The following is a 16723-nucleotide window of genomic DNA, read 5'->3' as shown; positions in this document are numbered from 1 at the left end:
GGGTTTCAAGTCACATTCCATGACGGAAATGGATAAACCCGTTAACGATATAAAACATCATGTATGAAAACGAGAATTTTTAAACATTATGTATGAAATTGAGAATTGGGCATACTTCATGTGTGAATGGGTAATTAACCCTTAATGAAATTAAATTTTCTAATCTCCAGAGATAGTGTCAGAAACCCCATCTTTTAACCCTGAAATCGATCCATGTATTTAGAGTTCTTTTTCTATCATAGTTAGGTTACCATGTGAGGGCTCATTAGAGAAGATTAGTATAATAACTTACCTAAAATGAGCTGATTTATCACGTTATGATTGGATTATGATAAAGTCAAAAGCTTTATCTTTTAACTTATATGGAATAATTTATAAGAAATTATTCATAATTCATGTTTTGTGATTAATCTTAGATCTTTGGTGTTTAGAGTAGTAAAGCTTTTTATTTAGAATCAAATCAAGTCGAATCTCATTTCAAAAGATAATTTCTTTGGTTCATAATATTTGAAATAAAATCTTATTCAAAAAGGATCGAACTTATTTATTAGTTGCCTTTGTAATTTTTTTAATACCAAATTTAACTTGATTTTCATGGATTACAATTTACAAACATGGGAAATTTATATTTTGCTTGCATGTTCTAGAAGTTTTTATTGATAGGCCCCAAGTGGTTGGTATGGTCGGAGGTTAGCTTGGGGAGTAATAATTCATGGGTCAAATAGGAACTTATGCAAACAATGGATTTAAAAAGGGAACACAAAGCAATAATTCATTGACATGGACGTGCCTTCCATTTCTTTGAACCCTGTGGCATTTTAGGTCAAATAGAAGCTTTTGCAAAATTGGTATAAAATCTTATTTTTCAAAGTCATAAAGATTTTCAGACCAAAAGTCACAATCTTACATTAAGTCACATGCAACTGACTTCTTGTGTTGTTATTCCTCTTAATCATCTTTGTGCTCCTTTTTGGAATTCTTGAGTTTAAAGATATATAAATATGCCCGCCGTGGGAGGTTCCACAGACACCTGATGCAGCTGTAAAGTGATCTCGGTTCATCAGGCAGCGCAGCAAGTTCTTGAATCTCGTTTTCCACTTCTTTCTGCAAATTTTAACAAATGGTTTTAGTCTTCTTGGCAAGCTAACTAAATGGGAAATGGAAACTTGGGGTCTAAGCAAACTCACATTAGCAATGAATTTAAATCCAATCTTCATCTGTCCTTTATATGTATTATCTTCAAGCACTACATTGTATGGAGCTGGTCTCACTTCTATAAATCCTTTGTCGGTCCCCTCGGTAATAATTCCACCAAGGTGAATTCTGGAGGTAAAATATATTCGGGTTAGTTTCTAAATGCGAATTCAGGTATCAAGGCAATGAGAAAGGAGGTGAGAAAAAAAACATATCAGGGAGAAAGAAAGAAAATAGATTACTTGGTTTCACCAACAAATTCATTTTCTTTGAAGAATTCCTTGTCCATGATCTTGAATTTGATATAAGTCAACTTTTCCCATTCGGATTGCGGAAACTCGAACATGAATTTCTCATTCCACAGTACTTTCTTATGTTTTCCTGAATCTCAAAACACAATCGTCACGTTTCAAGAGACCCCGAAAGAACAAAAATTAGTAATTACAGGTCATCAATAGATCTAAATAAAAAGTAGAAAACAAACCTGGAGATGTTTTGCTTCTGTATTCTTTAGTTCCACACTGTAATATAACATAGTAGGCAGGTCTTCCTATGACCAAATGATCAAAAACCAAACTGTTAAAAGTTAGAACAAAAAGCTGTTGAAAAAAAAACATGATAAAACAGGACACATTTACGATCCACGGCTGGGGGGGGAGAGAGATACCAAGAAGATTAGTGTGTCTAATATCCTCAGCATTTACGACAAGAACTTCAAGGATTCCTACTTTCATGAGTGAGGGCAAACTTGGTTTCTGTAATTAAGGGAGCAAGACTGCAATAGAGTGATTAATATGAAGGATTTTTATGTGATAAGGATGGAAAAGGTTAATGCAGTCAGTTTTAAAAGTTTATTTAATAACACATTTACTTCAATTTTAAAGTGCCAATTGGAGTAACTTCTAGCCATAAATTCGACCCTTCAAACTCCCAAGAAGAATCCCATGTTAATGCATGGAAAATGTTTTGTATACTGAAAGTGGAACAGTGTCTTGCTTGGTCTCATCTGTATTAGTTTATTTTTATATCCAACAAGGTCTTGCTTGGTCTCAACTGTCAAGATAGATCGAGGTTTAGGTGTTGTTTGTTTTTGCAGAGGTAAAAGGTCTGCAGTCTGCGGTCCACATCTGCAGGCATCTGCAGCAGAAGAAGTGGACTAAAAGTCTGCAGTCTGCAAGAAGAAGACTGTTTGTTTTTTAACGTCTGCAGACTGTTAAAATAAACTGAAATATAAATAAACTGATTTTTTTTAAACTTAAAAGAGTTTTGCAATACTGAGATTTAAATAATTTTAGTTTTACAATACTGAAATTTAAATAATTCATACAACTACAATAATAATTTTTTTAGAAAAACAAACACCACCTTATTAATTCTATTATAAGTCTCACATAATCACATGTATTATTAGTTTTATAAGTTTTATAGAATAAAATTTATAAATGATCATTAAATTATATGATTTTTTTAAATATGCAATTATGTAATACTTTTAATTTTTTAAATATATATTCATAATTTATTTTTATAATTATATGATATTTTTAGAAAATATTTTATAATTTATAAAATTATTTTATGATTATTTTTTATTTAATTGTGATTATATTTTAAAATTTAAAAATATAATTTATAATTTTTTATATTTTAAAATCTTAATTATCAAACAATGAAATCATTTTTTATTAAGCAATGTGATTTAAATACTTACATTTTGTATAAAAAGTTTAAATATAATTTAAAAATAACAAATCCAAAAAAATATTATATTTAAACTTAAATCAAAATAATTAAAATAAATATAAAATTTTAATAATATATAAAATAATTTATATGATATAAAATTAAATATCTATAATATAATATTAAAAATTAATATTTAATTTATTTAAAAATTAATATTAAAATTAATATCTATAATATAATATTAAAAAATTAATATTTAATTTATTTAAAAAATTGATATTAAAATTAAAATCAAATATAATATAAAATTAAATATAAAACCACTTTGAAGAGGTTAGAAGATGTCTGCAGACATAAGGCCACGTCTGCGCCGCGCAGACCACGCGCAGACGGTAGAAGAGGCTTCTGTCTTCTAAAAAATAAACGGTCTGCGAAACCCAATGTCTGCACGTGATCTGCGCGGCGCAGACATAAGAGCTTTGCAGACCTTACATAGTAAAAACAAACACTACCTTGGTTTAAAGATTAGTCTTTTCATTTAGTATGATAGTTTTTCTTCTAGAGAGATGGAAGCAGATCAGTACAGCGTTTAAACTAAAGCAGATCAGCAAGCATGATTTTTTCTAAATCCAATTCTGTTTTGCCTACATTCCAGGAATAACATATTAAACAATCTATAGATTCTTGCAGAAAAATAATGTCTGAAATCGTGCACTATTGAACACTTCATTATAACTAGTGAAGGAGCTTAACAACTCTACAAAATTAAGGAAAATAATACCCGTCTCCAACTCGGTTAAAGCTTCAGGAACATGAAACATTTCTGAAGCATAAATGAAATGAGAAGATAAACAATGTTAGTAGTATACCAGAAAGATCTTGGATTCCATAAAAAGAAAAGACCTCATGTTTTACAAAATTACAAATTTTACAACGTACCACAAAATGAAAATTGCATATAGAGAAAGAATATCAATTTCTTTAACTACTGGCAATTCCTCATAAAATCAATTGATATAATGTAAAGAAGACAAACAACTGAGGAATCCAACCTTTTCTTTCTAGGCATTCTCATCCACCAATCTTCTCAACCTCTCTACATCTTCCCCTCTACCTTCATCTGCATATAGGTCTGATAAAATCATGTAATAGTGAGTACAATTCTGTGGGTCCAATGTAGCAAGCTGTTCAACAACAAACTCAACAATCTCAATTTTCCCAGGTGTTAATCTACAACCAGCAAGAAGAGCTCCCCAGATTCTTTTATCTGGTTCCATTGGCATTTTCTTCACAAAGTCTAGGGCTTGCTCAATATTACCCTGGCGACTGAGCAAATCCACCATGCATGCATAGTGCCCAAGTTTAGGAGAAACATTATACTTCTCTTTCATAGAATGAAACCAGTTCCAACCCTCATATTCTAGACCACAGTGACTACAAGCAGATAAAACTGAAAGAAAAGTAATTTCATTGGGCTTTATCCCACAATCTAACATATTTGAGAATGTCTCAAGAGCCTCAACTCCATAACCATTTAAAACATATCCATTAATCATTAAACTCCAACATATGAGATCTTTGATGGGAACTTCGTCAAAAAGAGCCCGTCCCTGCTTGACCCTTCCAGATCTGCAGTAGAAATCTATCAAGGCTGATGAAAAATAAACATTCCTCAAGTAACCAACTTTTTCTATGAACGCATGGATGCTATCTCCAAGTTCATTAGATGCTTCTTGGGATGACATCAAAGAACACATTGCAATAGACTAATTAAACTGAAGTAATCGGGTTTCGTGTTCATGCATAACATCTGTGTAAATGTATCCACAGCATTAAGAGGTAACACACTTTGGGTGTAAGCTGAGATCATTGCATTCCAAGCAATGCCATCTTTACTGCCCATGTGATCGAATACACTCTTAGCTGAACCTACCATGTCAAACTTAGCATACATCTGCAGAAGTGCAGTTGCAATGGAAACAAAATCCAAGAAGCCACTTTTCAGAATGTAACAATGAAATGCTGATCCAATTTTACTCCCTCCAGATTGTAGCATTGCCATAATCATATCCTGGACAACAAATTCATCTGGCGCAAAGAAAGACAACAGCCGCATCTTCGAGAAAACATTAATTGCTTCTATACAACGTTCATTCTCAATGTAACCACGGACCGCAATCCTCCAAGAAACCAAGTCCTTCTTCAACATCCCATCAAAAACACGAATCCCTGTCTCAAGACTCCTACACTTTGCATACATATCAACCAATGAATTCTGGACACTAACAACACGATAAAACATTCTTCTTATAATAAAACCGTGTATTTCTCTACCCGACCGTAGAGCGCCAAGATTAGCACAGGCAGGCAGAATGCTGATAATACTAATATGATTAACTTTCAACCCAAAAATCTGCATTCTTCTAAACAACTCAAGAGCTTCCAGATAGTCCTTATTCTTAACACAGGCAGCAATCATAGCACTCCATAACACAACATCCTTATCGGGTATTTGATGAAACAAACTCCAACAAGTTTCCATATCATAAACGGAATAAGACCCAATAAGAGCAGTTAAAACTGAGGGCTCTGATATAAACCCCATTCTCACCACCATTCCATGAACCATCATTATCGGAGCATCCCAATTCAGAGCATCGACGGCTTTTATTAAGCTTAAAATTGTAACATAGTTTGGCCCTTGATTACTCATCAGCAATAGCATTCTCTTGAACAAGGAAATGGCTTCCTCTGGCTGGCCTTGCCTTACCAACTTAGATAAATTGGATGTCCATGAAACCAATACATAATCATTTTCAGCATAAGAAACTGGGTCCTCGTGATTTGAATCCCTATGGAATAAAGCTGCGGTGAGTCTCGCTGGAGATTTTCTAATTCTTTGGGTAATTTCTGCAAATAGCTTCCGTGCATTGCGAGACAGTGAAAACATTTACACGAATGTGATTAAACGACGATATAATTTGCTAAACGGTATGATTTTGCTTATGGCCCAGAGAAGAGAAGATCTTAGATTACTAAAAGAAGGAAGCCCACAAAGCCTATGCATTCACCGAAGGCCTCGACTTACGCCGGCATATAAGCCCAAATGAAACTTGAGTTACCTTGCTTGGGTCTATCCATTTTGTTCGTAATAGTCCCTTTCTCTCTTTGTGCTGAGGAAATTTCTCTACAAAATTACGTTATCTAAATCTCAATTCCCACCCCAACGGAAGATTACCGAGTACTCTCTTAATTTGGAAATAAAATTGCTGGTTTCTTAATTCATTCACCTTCCAAGTTTTATATACCTTTCCGTCGATCTCCAATTATTGAAGCTCCTAACCCGATCCGATAATCCCAGGTAAGCCGTAAGCATCTTCTCATCCCTTTTTTTATATTTTTCTCTCCGATCCTTGTTGCCTCGATTTCTTTGATTGAATTTTCCATTTGCAGCACTTTCTTTATCGCTTTGCCTGTTTTCATATGATTATCTTAGCTAAATTGATTGTTTTCGTTTCATTAAGTGATTGGTCTCATTTTTCGGTGGTTGGCGCGTATAATTTTCGTTGAAGAGTAAGATTCTGGAAACTGTATTTGATTGCGGGCATTAACATGGGATTTGCCGCTCATGTAATCCACTTTTGAAAGTACAAGCTTCGTTATTAACTTATAATCTTGTTTGTTTATTTGAAAATTTATCTAATTGCAATTTGGAGAACTATTAGTGTGAAATTGTCTGGCCTGTTGATCTTTTATGAATTGTAGACTGTAAGACAAAGCAAGGTTCCCATTAAAATGGAGAATTGGAAGGAGGATCAGAAGGAATCAGTCAAATGGAACTTCAAGAGCCACTATATGGTCTTCCCGATACATCGCGCTTTTATGTTTGGCTAGAGTCCCGAGAGTGTCGTACCGCCCTTAAATTTGTTTCAAGGAGTTGGAGGGACTTGCCGCATAGTGAAGAGTGGCATGCATGTCGTAGAAAGCATAATTTGGATGAAACTTGGATCCATGCGTTATGTAGAGACAAGTTTGAGCAGATTTGCTGCTATATATTCGATCCCAATTCATCAAGAACGTGTTGGAGGCAGATGCGGGAGCTTCCGTCTCGCAGCTTGCTGAGAAAAGGTATTGGTTTTGAAGTGTTGGGGAAGAAACTTTACTTGATGGGAGGCTGTCGATGGACTGAAGATGCTACCGTTGAGACCTACTGTTATGATGCTTCGAACAACTCTTGGAGCGAAGCTAATCCCCTGTCAACTGCGAGGTAATAAACTTTCTTCTCTACTTCTTGAAGAAGTTAAGTTCGCCTGGTTGTTTAAGCACATCAACTCCCCTCCTTTCGTGTGAAGAAGGTGAAATGCAAATGCTTATTATATGTATATATTTGGATTTGTTACATCATATAACGATCTGTTTTTGCTTGCCTGTTAAGAGGATACTTTACCCTACCTCTCCTTTAGATAACTTTAAAGTGATCTTGGGTGTTTTTGTGTCAGATGCTACTTCGCTTGTGAAGTTATCGATCAGAAAATATATACAATTGGTGGATTGGGTTTAAACTCGAGCGTTCCATACTTGGGACACTTTTGATCCTTGCACAAACAGTTGGAGTTCTCACTCTGATGGAAACATTATTCCTTAAATCGAAGATTCTTTTGTGTTGGGTGAGAAAATTTATATTCGCTGTGGCAGATCAGTCATGTATATCCAGTAGTTTATGAACCATCGAGTGGCACTTGGCAGCATGCAGATGCTGACATGGTGTTGGGCTGGCAAGGGCATGCAGTTGTCGTAGGCAAGATCCTTTATGTCCTGGATGAGAGTTCTGGAACAAGGTTAATGATGTGGGATAAGGATCTTAGGGAGTGGGTTGCCATAGGGAGGCTTTTTCCGCTACTTACGAGACCACCCTGTAAGCTTGTTGCTGTCGGAAATAGCATCTACGTTATAGGGAAGGGGCGTAGCACGGTTGTTGTTGATGTCAGCAATGCAGGGAACGGCGTAGGGATGATGGTGAGTTCTTCGATACCTAAACTGACTTCAAATGACGAGATAATTAGTTGTAAATGTTTGGCCATCTGAATTATTTGATTTGTTGAAAGTCTATTGTTTCTGTAGTATTCAGCAAGTTACTGACCTCTGAAATGAAATATCATCACTTCTGTAAGTTAAACTTGTACTATCATTCACCAGACGTAATAGTTTCTCGAACAGTTGAAGCAATCATGTATCTATTTAGTTAACCCAAATGGCAACTTTTGGGCGAGTAGTTTCGGGTTGTGTGATTTTCGGATTCAGTTCATTTTGAGTTGAATTATGATCGTAATACGAACCCAGGAAAACAAACTTTTAGCCTCATTTTTTCTCATTCCTGGCAGAAGGTAAACACAAGGGAAGAAAATGTTTCTCGGTTCCCAATCAATGTGACGAGGAATAATTTGTTACATAACGAGCACAATTGATCAAACCCAACAAAGAATGAAAGAACTCTCGCATACACTCCTAAGGGGGAAAACACAATAATAAAAAAGGGCAAAGAAATCAATGACTACACATAATGATTGTTTTTCTATGGTAGGGTTACACAGAATGAATGAACACTTGGGTTACGCGGTCATTGTAGGAGCCTCGCAATCCGCACGGAGCTCTTTACCTTTTCCCAGCCACTGAGCTTCTTTTGGCTTCAAGAGTTGCGCCCTCCTTGAGTGCTGTTTGAGACTCGTTCACCATCTCGAGTGCAGTAGCCTGAAGATAGGAAGCAATGTGCCATACTGGGGAAATCACCTGGGCTTGCATAGCATCATTCAGGGCCTCTTGAGGCATGTCATTAATGAGATAACACAAGCTACGCCGTGCAAAAATAGTTGGAGAAACCATGGTACCGACATCTACAAACTGTGAATTTACAAAGAAACCGTCAGTGGGTTTCTACTATGACACTCATCACGAATACCGATAAAACATAAGGCCAAGAGTATATAACATATTAACAGGAGAATAGAAAATAAGCATGCCATATATAAGTTTGTGGAATCCGCACAAGAAATCCAAAAGGAAAGCTAGCATATAATATTATGAAGTTACAGCTAATGTTGTTTAAATTGACGGAAATATCACAGTAAGAACTTAACCTGAGTGTATAGCTTCTTTAAAATCTTTCTGCCTGAAAGCAGCATCACCCTTTTTCTTTGAATTCAAAGTTTCCTGCATTTGGTCAGTCCACATTTGGAAGGAGAGCTGCCGGAAAACGCAACAAATTTTGACAACTCAATTAACACTTAAAACTTATGATGGAATGGTATCATAGTGTAGATCCAAATTTCCATGCTGAATATGGAGACATAGCTAGAACATTATTCACTGTTATACAATAACAATAAAATCAAATGCATAGTGTAAAAATATCCATATTGTAAATACCAGTCCTCCAATATTCAGGAGTAAATGCCAAATTTGTACTGTAACTTTTTCCATCTCTACTGTTTTTCATCAAGCAAAAGGTTGAAAGTCTCGGATTTCCATCCTGCAAGAATTCTAACATATAAATCGAGGAATCATAAAAAACTGACCATTCAAAAGGCATCAGATAGCCCGATTACAAATTGTTACCTCATCAAATAGGACCCTGTAAGCATTGAGATCATGGTATAGCGCACGCCCTTTGTCTGTGCAGTATTCTAAAGCTTGTGCAAGAAAGAATACAACCCTTAATCACATGGTCCATTTCATTGGTAGTGATTCCCCTGAATTAATAAAGAAAATTACTCCAGACACTTCCATTTTGGGGATTAGGAAACATAGTTTCAAACCCATTTGTGAATACAGCAAAGCCAGACTACCCTAAAAAATGAAATAACTAATAATTAACTTAAAATAATAATTCGTTTCATGGAAGCATTTCCAACAGGACCAACAGTGAATTATAAACATAGGATTATAAGCCTTACAACGAAAAGGTGTTTTGCGAGTGTCTCATTGGGCATGTACTCTGCAACAAGCAACCTTTCATCACCTTCACAACAACAGCCAAGCAAATTAGCCAATCTATTGTTGCGTAGCTGACCAACCGATCTTGCTTCCTCCTACAGATGCAGAATAAAATAGCCCCGAGTTACAATCACTTAAAAGAAATGAAAGCAAAGCTTAGCTAAGTGCGCAAATTGTCTTGAATAAACGAAAGCAAATATTAGCTAAGTGCGCAAACGCCAATTGATATTTCCATAAATTGTCTTGAATCTGGCCAAGCCATTCTATTGAAACGTTTTAACAGCGATCCTCCTATGATTCTCTAACTTCCCTCTATAAACAACATTGGGAGCCTTCTCCATGCTCAGAAACAATATCTCTACTGCAAATCTAGATCTTGCATTCTTGAGTTGCTCCAAAGTGAATTCCCGAAACATAGGCAACTGATCAACCTCGCTACTCTCATTCTCTACAACAAGTTAAAACGTTTTAACTAATCATTCTGATTCTCAGCAACCACGTACAAAAAAAAACTTCCAAAGAAATTTTTATCATAATAATAATAATAATACCCATCAACATCAGGGGCTTCTAACATGTGGAAGATACATACACGTATCGACGGTATCATAATCTTGGTAATTCTATCATGTGGAAGTTTTGGTAGGAACAATTGGAAAATAAGAAAGCATAATATGCAGAGAAAATGAAAAACAAGGTAGCTTCAGTTCACAAGAAAGCAGAGGAAAAGAGGGCAATGGTTGAAGCCAAACGTGGAGAAGAGCTTCTCAAAGCAGGAGAAATGGCAGTAAAATATCGCGCAACTGGACAGACTTCGAAAAAGGCCCTCGGCTGTTTCTGAAAGTTACTAAATTTCCGGTCTGGTCTCAAGCAAACTCTATTAACACTGTTCTCATTGCAACACTTTTTCTTGTGTAACTCCCCGTTTTCAACTGTATTATCTCTCTCGTCTGTTTCTTTGGTGTATCATGCCTGAACAAAATGGAAGAACATCAAAATCATCTGTTATTGAATTGAATGTGTTGATATAGGAATACAATTTTTTTTGTTTCTTTGAGAACAAGTTTGAGGTTTTTTTCATCTGGATTAGGATGGAATTGGTTAAAGTTTGTGTTTTATATGGTTAATGAATTTTCCAGTGCAGGGATGCATGCTATCCGTGTTCGAGAAGGATACGCTTTAAATGCGAGCTTCAGATTAAACAAAAAACTTGAATGTTGAAAATCATCATTGAGACGAAAAAAAAATTGTACAAACAGTGAAGAGATCAGTTAATGAAGACTCCCTTTTTCTTGAGTAATGACTACGTAAATGATGACATGCATGCATTTACACGACCACGAATTAACTCATACCAACCTTTTATTCTGTTTGCTTAGTGAGAAATGAAAGAAAAAGGAACTGAGTAATGTTTTGAAAGATATAAGACGCGTGATGGAACATGCATTGAGATTAATGGCTGAATAGCAAAAAAAAAAAATAGGTATATTAGATGGATAAGTAACTTGATTAATGGCCTAAAGCCAAAATTTGGCGCGCTAATTGCACGAGAACGAAGGTTCATAGTGGTTTGGAGAACGTGTAGCCCACCGCCCAACCACATCGCTTTCTCTACAGAGATATCTCAACCGTTAGCTCCTGACTTTCTTCATTATCAACTCACTAAAACCCTAAGTTTCTAAGCACAAGCATCTTCTTTCTTATCAACATTCTGATAATATTGCTGCTTCTTCTTCTTCTTTTTAACTTTACTCCCTTTTAATGAGATCATCATTGAGACGAAAAAAAAATTGTACAAACAGTGAAGAGATCAGTTAATGAAGACTCCCTTTTTCTTGAGTGACTACGTAAATGATGACATGCATGCATTTACACGACCACGAATTAAACTCATACCAACCTTTTATTTCTGTTTGCTTAGTGAGAAATGAAAGAAAAGAGGAACTGAGTAATGTTTTGAAAGATATAAGACGCGTGATGGAACATGCATTGAGATTAATGGCTGAATAGCAAAATAAAATAAAATAGGTATATTAGATGGATAAGTAACTTGATTAATGGCCTAAGCCAAAAATTTGGCGCGCTAATTGCACGAGAACGAAGGTTCATAGTGGTTTGGACTTCGAATTTTGGTGGTAGTTAATCGTTATCCTCAACGTGGATAGCCACTGTCAACTTCACCTTCATTTCAAGAACGTGTAGCCCACCGCCCAACCACATCGCTTTCTCTACAGAGATATCTCAACCGTTAGCTCCTGACTTTCTTCATTATCAACTCACTAAAACCCTAAGTTTCTAAGCACAAGCATCTTCTTTCTTATCAACATTCTGATAATATGTTGCTGCTTCTTCTTCTTCTTTTTTTTAACTTTACTCCCTTTTAATGAGATTTTCTATTGCTTAAACTGAAGAATATGTTCAGTTGGAGTTTCTCTAATTGTTTACATTTGATTAATCTTATTTTTTTATTGACTTTGTTAGATTAGATTATAGTCTTCAAATGATTGAGTAGCCGAAAGAAGCGAGCTAAAAGATTATTGAGGTAAGTTGTTTTCATTTCCTAAAGCGTTTTAATGTTTTTTAACAATGATCATTTGTATAAAGCTACATGACGAGGATTCATGAAGTGTGAAACCAGAGAAATTTCAACTTTACCATGTTATGTCCATATATCAGGGACGAGCTCAGGATTTTATGATAGTGGGGAGAAGTTATAAAATTCTATGGTGGCAAAAACATATTCTCAATAGAAAATACAAATAAAAATCTAAAATATATGAATAATTTAAATTTTTCAGAGCTCCGGTCCATCCCTGGATATTATTTTTGTTTTGTTTCTGATTCTTTCCTTTTGCCATGATGTTTCAGGAAATATAGTCTTTCTAAATTTTAATAACTTTGTTGTTTTGCTCAATACAATTTTAAGCAGGTATGCAGAATGCAGAATGGTTGATGAAAATGGTCTGGATTTTACTGCTCAAATTGGAGCTTTGGAAAACAAGTATCACAACAGGTTAATCTTGTGTTTTCTGTTCCCCATTTTGTCAGCTTGTTTTAAGGATTTTGTGAACGAGTTCCCTAAGGACACTCTTTAAGGCTAGTATATGAAGTAATATCTTCACCCTAAGTATTGGAAATCATCAATAAGATTGTAATCTATTGGTTATGACTTAAAGGTTGCCCTAAGGATACTAACTAGCAAAATCCTTGTTTGATATTGATTCACTGGTATAGTAACTTTTGTTATGAGTGTAATTTTCTTAATTTATTTATTTTTCGTGTAAAACTAAAGAGTTATGGTAGTTTTCAGCTTCTTGTGTCAAAATGTAGGCATGGGTTCCATTGTCCTAGGCACCTAGCTTTTCAGTTGTAACAGTGAGAAGTTCATTGATCCATTCCCAGTAATCTTATCATAGGCCTTTTCTGGTTGCTTAAATATTCTACTAAAATTGCAATCCACATTTACTCATGCTTATTTCCATATCTGTAACCTTTCATCTGTTCTAAACGTCAGGCTCTGAAAGATTTATACACCCATTTGACACCAATTCAACACCTGACAGTTGCCCAACATCCCAACAGACCCACACCTCTTGATCATATTAAATATCACAGAGAAGGTATTTCGGTGGTACAAATTTTTTATGCATTTATTCCCTAAAAGAATATGAAGTAATTTCTTATAGTTTACTCTTTTACCATCATATAGTGGGTGGAACTCCATGGAGATCGTGCTGGCTATGATGATCCAGCCATGGTAACTGGTATTGGAACCATGGATGGTAAGAGCTACATGTTTATAGGCCAGCAGAAAGGTAGGAACACAAAGGAGAACATTTTTCGCAATTTTGGAATGCCAACTCCCCATGGGTATGTTTCAAGGATCTTTTATTTGAACAATTAACTTTGAGGCTCAGCTTGCACGAGATGTCATATCAATTTGATATTTGAATTGTCCTGGAATTTTATTATTATATGTTACTTCAGGAAAGATGCACAGGTAACAGAGAAGTGATCACTGATATTTGAGAAAGCCTACTGAAAACAGTTTTAGATCTTATCTGTGACATACGATCTGTAAAGAAATATTCATATGAAAGCTCTTTTTACAAACAGATATCGAAAGGCTCTGCGAATGATGAAGTATGCTGATCATCATGGTCTTCCTATTATAACAATGGTTGACACTCCTGGGGCCTACGCTGATCTCAAATCAGAGGAACTTGGTCAAGTGTGTCAAACTATCTTCCGACATTGAAAATTGTGATATTTCATACTCGAATTCTGAAACACCCAGTTCATATAATAACATGGCCCTTTTCATGTTTTACCCTATACAGGGGGAAGCAATTGGCCAACACCTGAGGACCATGTGTGGCCTTAAAGTGCCAATTGTAACAATTGTTGTTGGTGAAGGTGGTTCTGGTGGGGCTCTGGTCATTGCTAAACTAATAAATTGCTTACGCTTGAGAAACTCTGTTCTACATGTTGCAAGGTGGAAATAGTTCCTTCTTTTTCCTCATTCATTCAGTAACATCGCTTGGAAAGTAACAATTTAACTGAAAATTATGATGCATAACGTTGTTAAATCAAATACAAATATATCTAATCCTTCCAAGTTCTGAAAGGTGCTTTACATGTTAATTTGAGTTTTTAATTTTTCTTTGGTCAGTGATCTTTATATAACATGATCTTTTTTTTTTTCATGTACTCGTTTTTTATTCACGCATGAACTCTGAAATACATGTTCATTCGACTCTGATTCTCTAATCAGTCCTGAAGCATGTGCTGCTATACTGTGGAAATCTTCCCAAGCAGCTCCTAAGGTAACTGATTTCATTTGATGGTTGAAACGAGAACCATTTTTTGTTGGGAATGATGTTTCATGCTTGTATAGGCAGCTGAAAACTGGGATAACAGCTCAAGAACATTACAAGCGCAGAATTGCTGATGGTATCATCCCTGTAATAATCTCGAACATATAAAGTTTATCCTGTTTCTTCAGTCTTCCGATCCGGTAAAATGTCAATGGCTGTTTTTCACAACACGAATTGTTTTTTTGCCACTTTTTCATTATTTGTTATTTAGGAACCTCTTGGAGGCGCACATGCTGATCCAGTATGGCTTCCCAACAGATTAGATTTGCAATCACTGAGGCCATGGATGTAAGTAACATTAACAAATCTAAGTGCAGAAAGCAAGAAAGAAATTTGCATACCGAATTCTGTAGTGATTTTAAGGTTGGATTATATCTTTATAAATCTTTGAGGTTGCAATAACTAAGAAGAAAATGGCATTCAAGTATATTTATGTCTATGCCTTATCAAAAGCGTTATTTCTTCAATGAAAATGGATGTTTCCTGTAATTTTTTCACTTTTTAGAGGATATTGTTTCCGACAAGCAGAATTTGTTGCATTTACTTCTGGGTTGGGATTCTTCCATAGAATGGTGTTTGAAGCAGTATACTTACTTCAAAGAACAACCAGCTTTTACATTTGAATTTTTTTTTTGCCCTATTGGAAGAGCTTACCCTTCCAATGTGTTTCCCTTTAGTTGATTTCCAAGTTACAGGCAACTTAAAATAATGTTCACATGAATGTGGGAACTAACAAAAGGATACGGAAGAGTTGCTTTGCCATCGGATGCTTAAATTTCGATCAATAGGAGGTTTCCAAGAAGGCAAGCCAGTGAAACCTGAAAGAAAACGTAACATGAAGCCTTCAGATGCCAGCATGCTGAATGCTGCTGATATAGAGTCGGATCTCGAGAAGTTGAAGAAGAAAATTTTGGAGGCTACGGTATCTTCAGATCCTATCACAGACCAAGCAATAGAAAAACTTAAGCAGAATGTTGACCAGGAGGTTACCAGAGCATTTATTTCAATGGGATTGCAAGAGAAGCTTGAATCACTTAAGTTGGAGTTATCGAGGGCAGCCGATAATCAGACCCTTAACCGAAATTTGAAGGTGAGGGCCGATAGACTTATGCAGTAATTTAAGCAAAATTTGTCAAAACCAGGGGCATATATTGGCTTAAAGCAAAGCTTGAAAAGCTAAGCATGATTAGCAGTCTCATTGCGCTGAAAGAGAGGTGAGAAACTGAAAACCGAGATTAATCAGAAGATTGCATCTGAGATCAAAGCAAAGTTGGAACAATTGGAAAATGCTCAAGCAAACTTGTCAAAAGGAGATCCACTCAAAGATTTGGTGGCAGAGGCAGTAAAAGCTAAGAAAGAACTGATTGAAGTTTTTGAAGTCAGAAAACTTGGAAATTGTTGGGGTGGCAAAGAAAAAGGTTGCAGATGCAGCTCCAGAACTACAAGAGAGGATTTTAAGTGTGAAGAAAGAGATTGATGGAGAAATCGAAAGGGCAGTCGACGTAGTGGTCTTCATGGCAAAATCGAAGAATTGAAGGTAGATGGCTAAAGACTTACCTCACCGAAGCTGGAACAATTACAAACAGAGATCAAGGAGGGGATCCGTGCTGCCTTGGATGACACAACACTGAAACAGAAGATGAGAATCTAAGAAGAGAATTTGCATCATCCTTGGAAGTAGACGTCGATGATAAAGTTACCGCCGAAAACGGCAGGTGGTGAAAATACAACAATTCACCTAAATATGGAGAGTAATTGTGTGATTTCATGTTGCAAATCAGGATATAAAATGAATTGGCTTTACATTAAAAATACTATCCTTTGGCATCTGGTGTTGTCATATACTCGTTTTCTATCTCTTCATAAAATTTTGGTTGTATGTTGCAGAACTTGAATTTTGATGCCAAGCAAGTACAATTGTTAACCCAATTATGGGTACTTTTATTCACTTTTTTCTTTCGATAATGAATTTTGTT

General features: G+C 35.6%; 2 protein-coding genes and 3 pseudogenes across 2 annotated transcripts; 2 read left to right on the top strand and 3 right to left on the bottom strand.

Moving 5' to 3' along the window:
• Positions 1 to 937: 937 nt before the first annotated feature.
• On the bottom strand, positions 938 to 4625 carry LOC120131149 (pentatricopeptide repeat-containing protein At3g26782, mitochondrial-like). The gene is made up of 5 exons (XM_039148213.1): positions 3973 to 4625; positions 1679 to 1770; positions 1437 to 1575; positions 1188 to 1323; positions 938 to 1104 (listed from the first exon to the last, which is right to left on the bottom strand). The coding sequence occupies exons 1-5, from the start codon at positions 4623 to 4625 to the stop codon at positions 949 to 951; spliced, it is 1176 nt and encodes a 391-aa protein (XP_039004144.1). The 3' UTR covers positions 938 to 948.
• Positions 4625 to 5830, bottom strand: LOC120131148 (pentatricopeptide repeat-containing protein At1g11290, chloroplastic-like). Its single transcript, XM_039148211.1, has one exon. The coding sequence runs from the start codon at positions 5828 to 5830 to the stop codon at positions 4625 to 4627; it is 1206 nt and encodes a 401-aa protein (XP_039004142.1).
• Positions 5831 to 5986: 156 nt separating this feature from the next.
• On the top strand, positions 5987 to 8024 carry LOC120131147 (annotated as a pseudogene).
• A 1114-nt stretch (positions 8025 to 9138) lies between these two features.
• Positions 9139 to 10328, bottom strand: LOC120131146 (annotated as a pseudogene).
• A 227-nt stretch (positions 10329 to 10555) lies between these two features.
• LOC120131145 lies at positions 10556 to 16650 on the top strand (annotated as a pseudogene).
• The last annotated feature ends 73 nt before the right edge of the window (positions 16651 to 16723 follow it).

The sequence above is a fragment of the Hibiscus syriacus genome, unplaced genomic scaffold (genome assembly GCF_006381635.1).
Source record: "Hibiscus syriacus cultivar Baekdansim isolate YM2019G1 unplaced genomic scaffold, ASM638163v2 tig00110549_pilon, whole genome shotgun sequence".
In the NCBI taxonomy this organism is placed as follows: Eukaryota; Viridiplantae; Streptophyta; class Magnoliopsida; order Malvales; family Malvaceae; genus Hibiscus; species Hibiscus syriacus.
The sequence above is the reverse complement of the archived record's forward strand: the minus strand, read 5'-3'. Positions and strand labels throughout refer to the sequence as shown.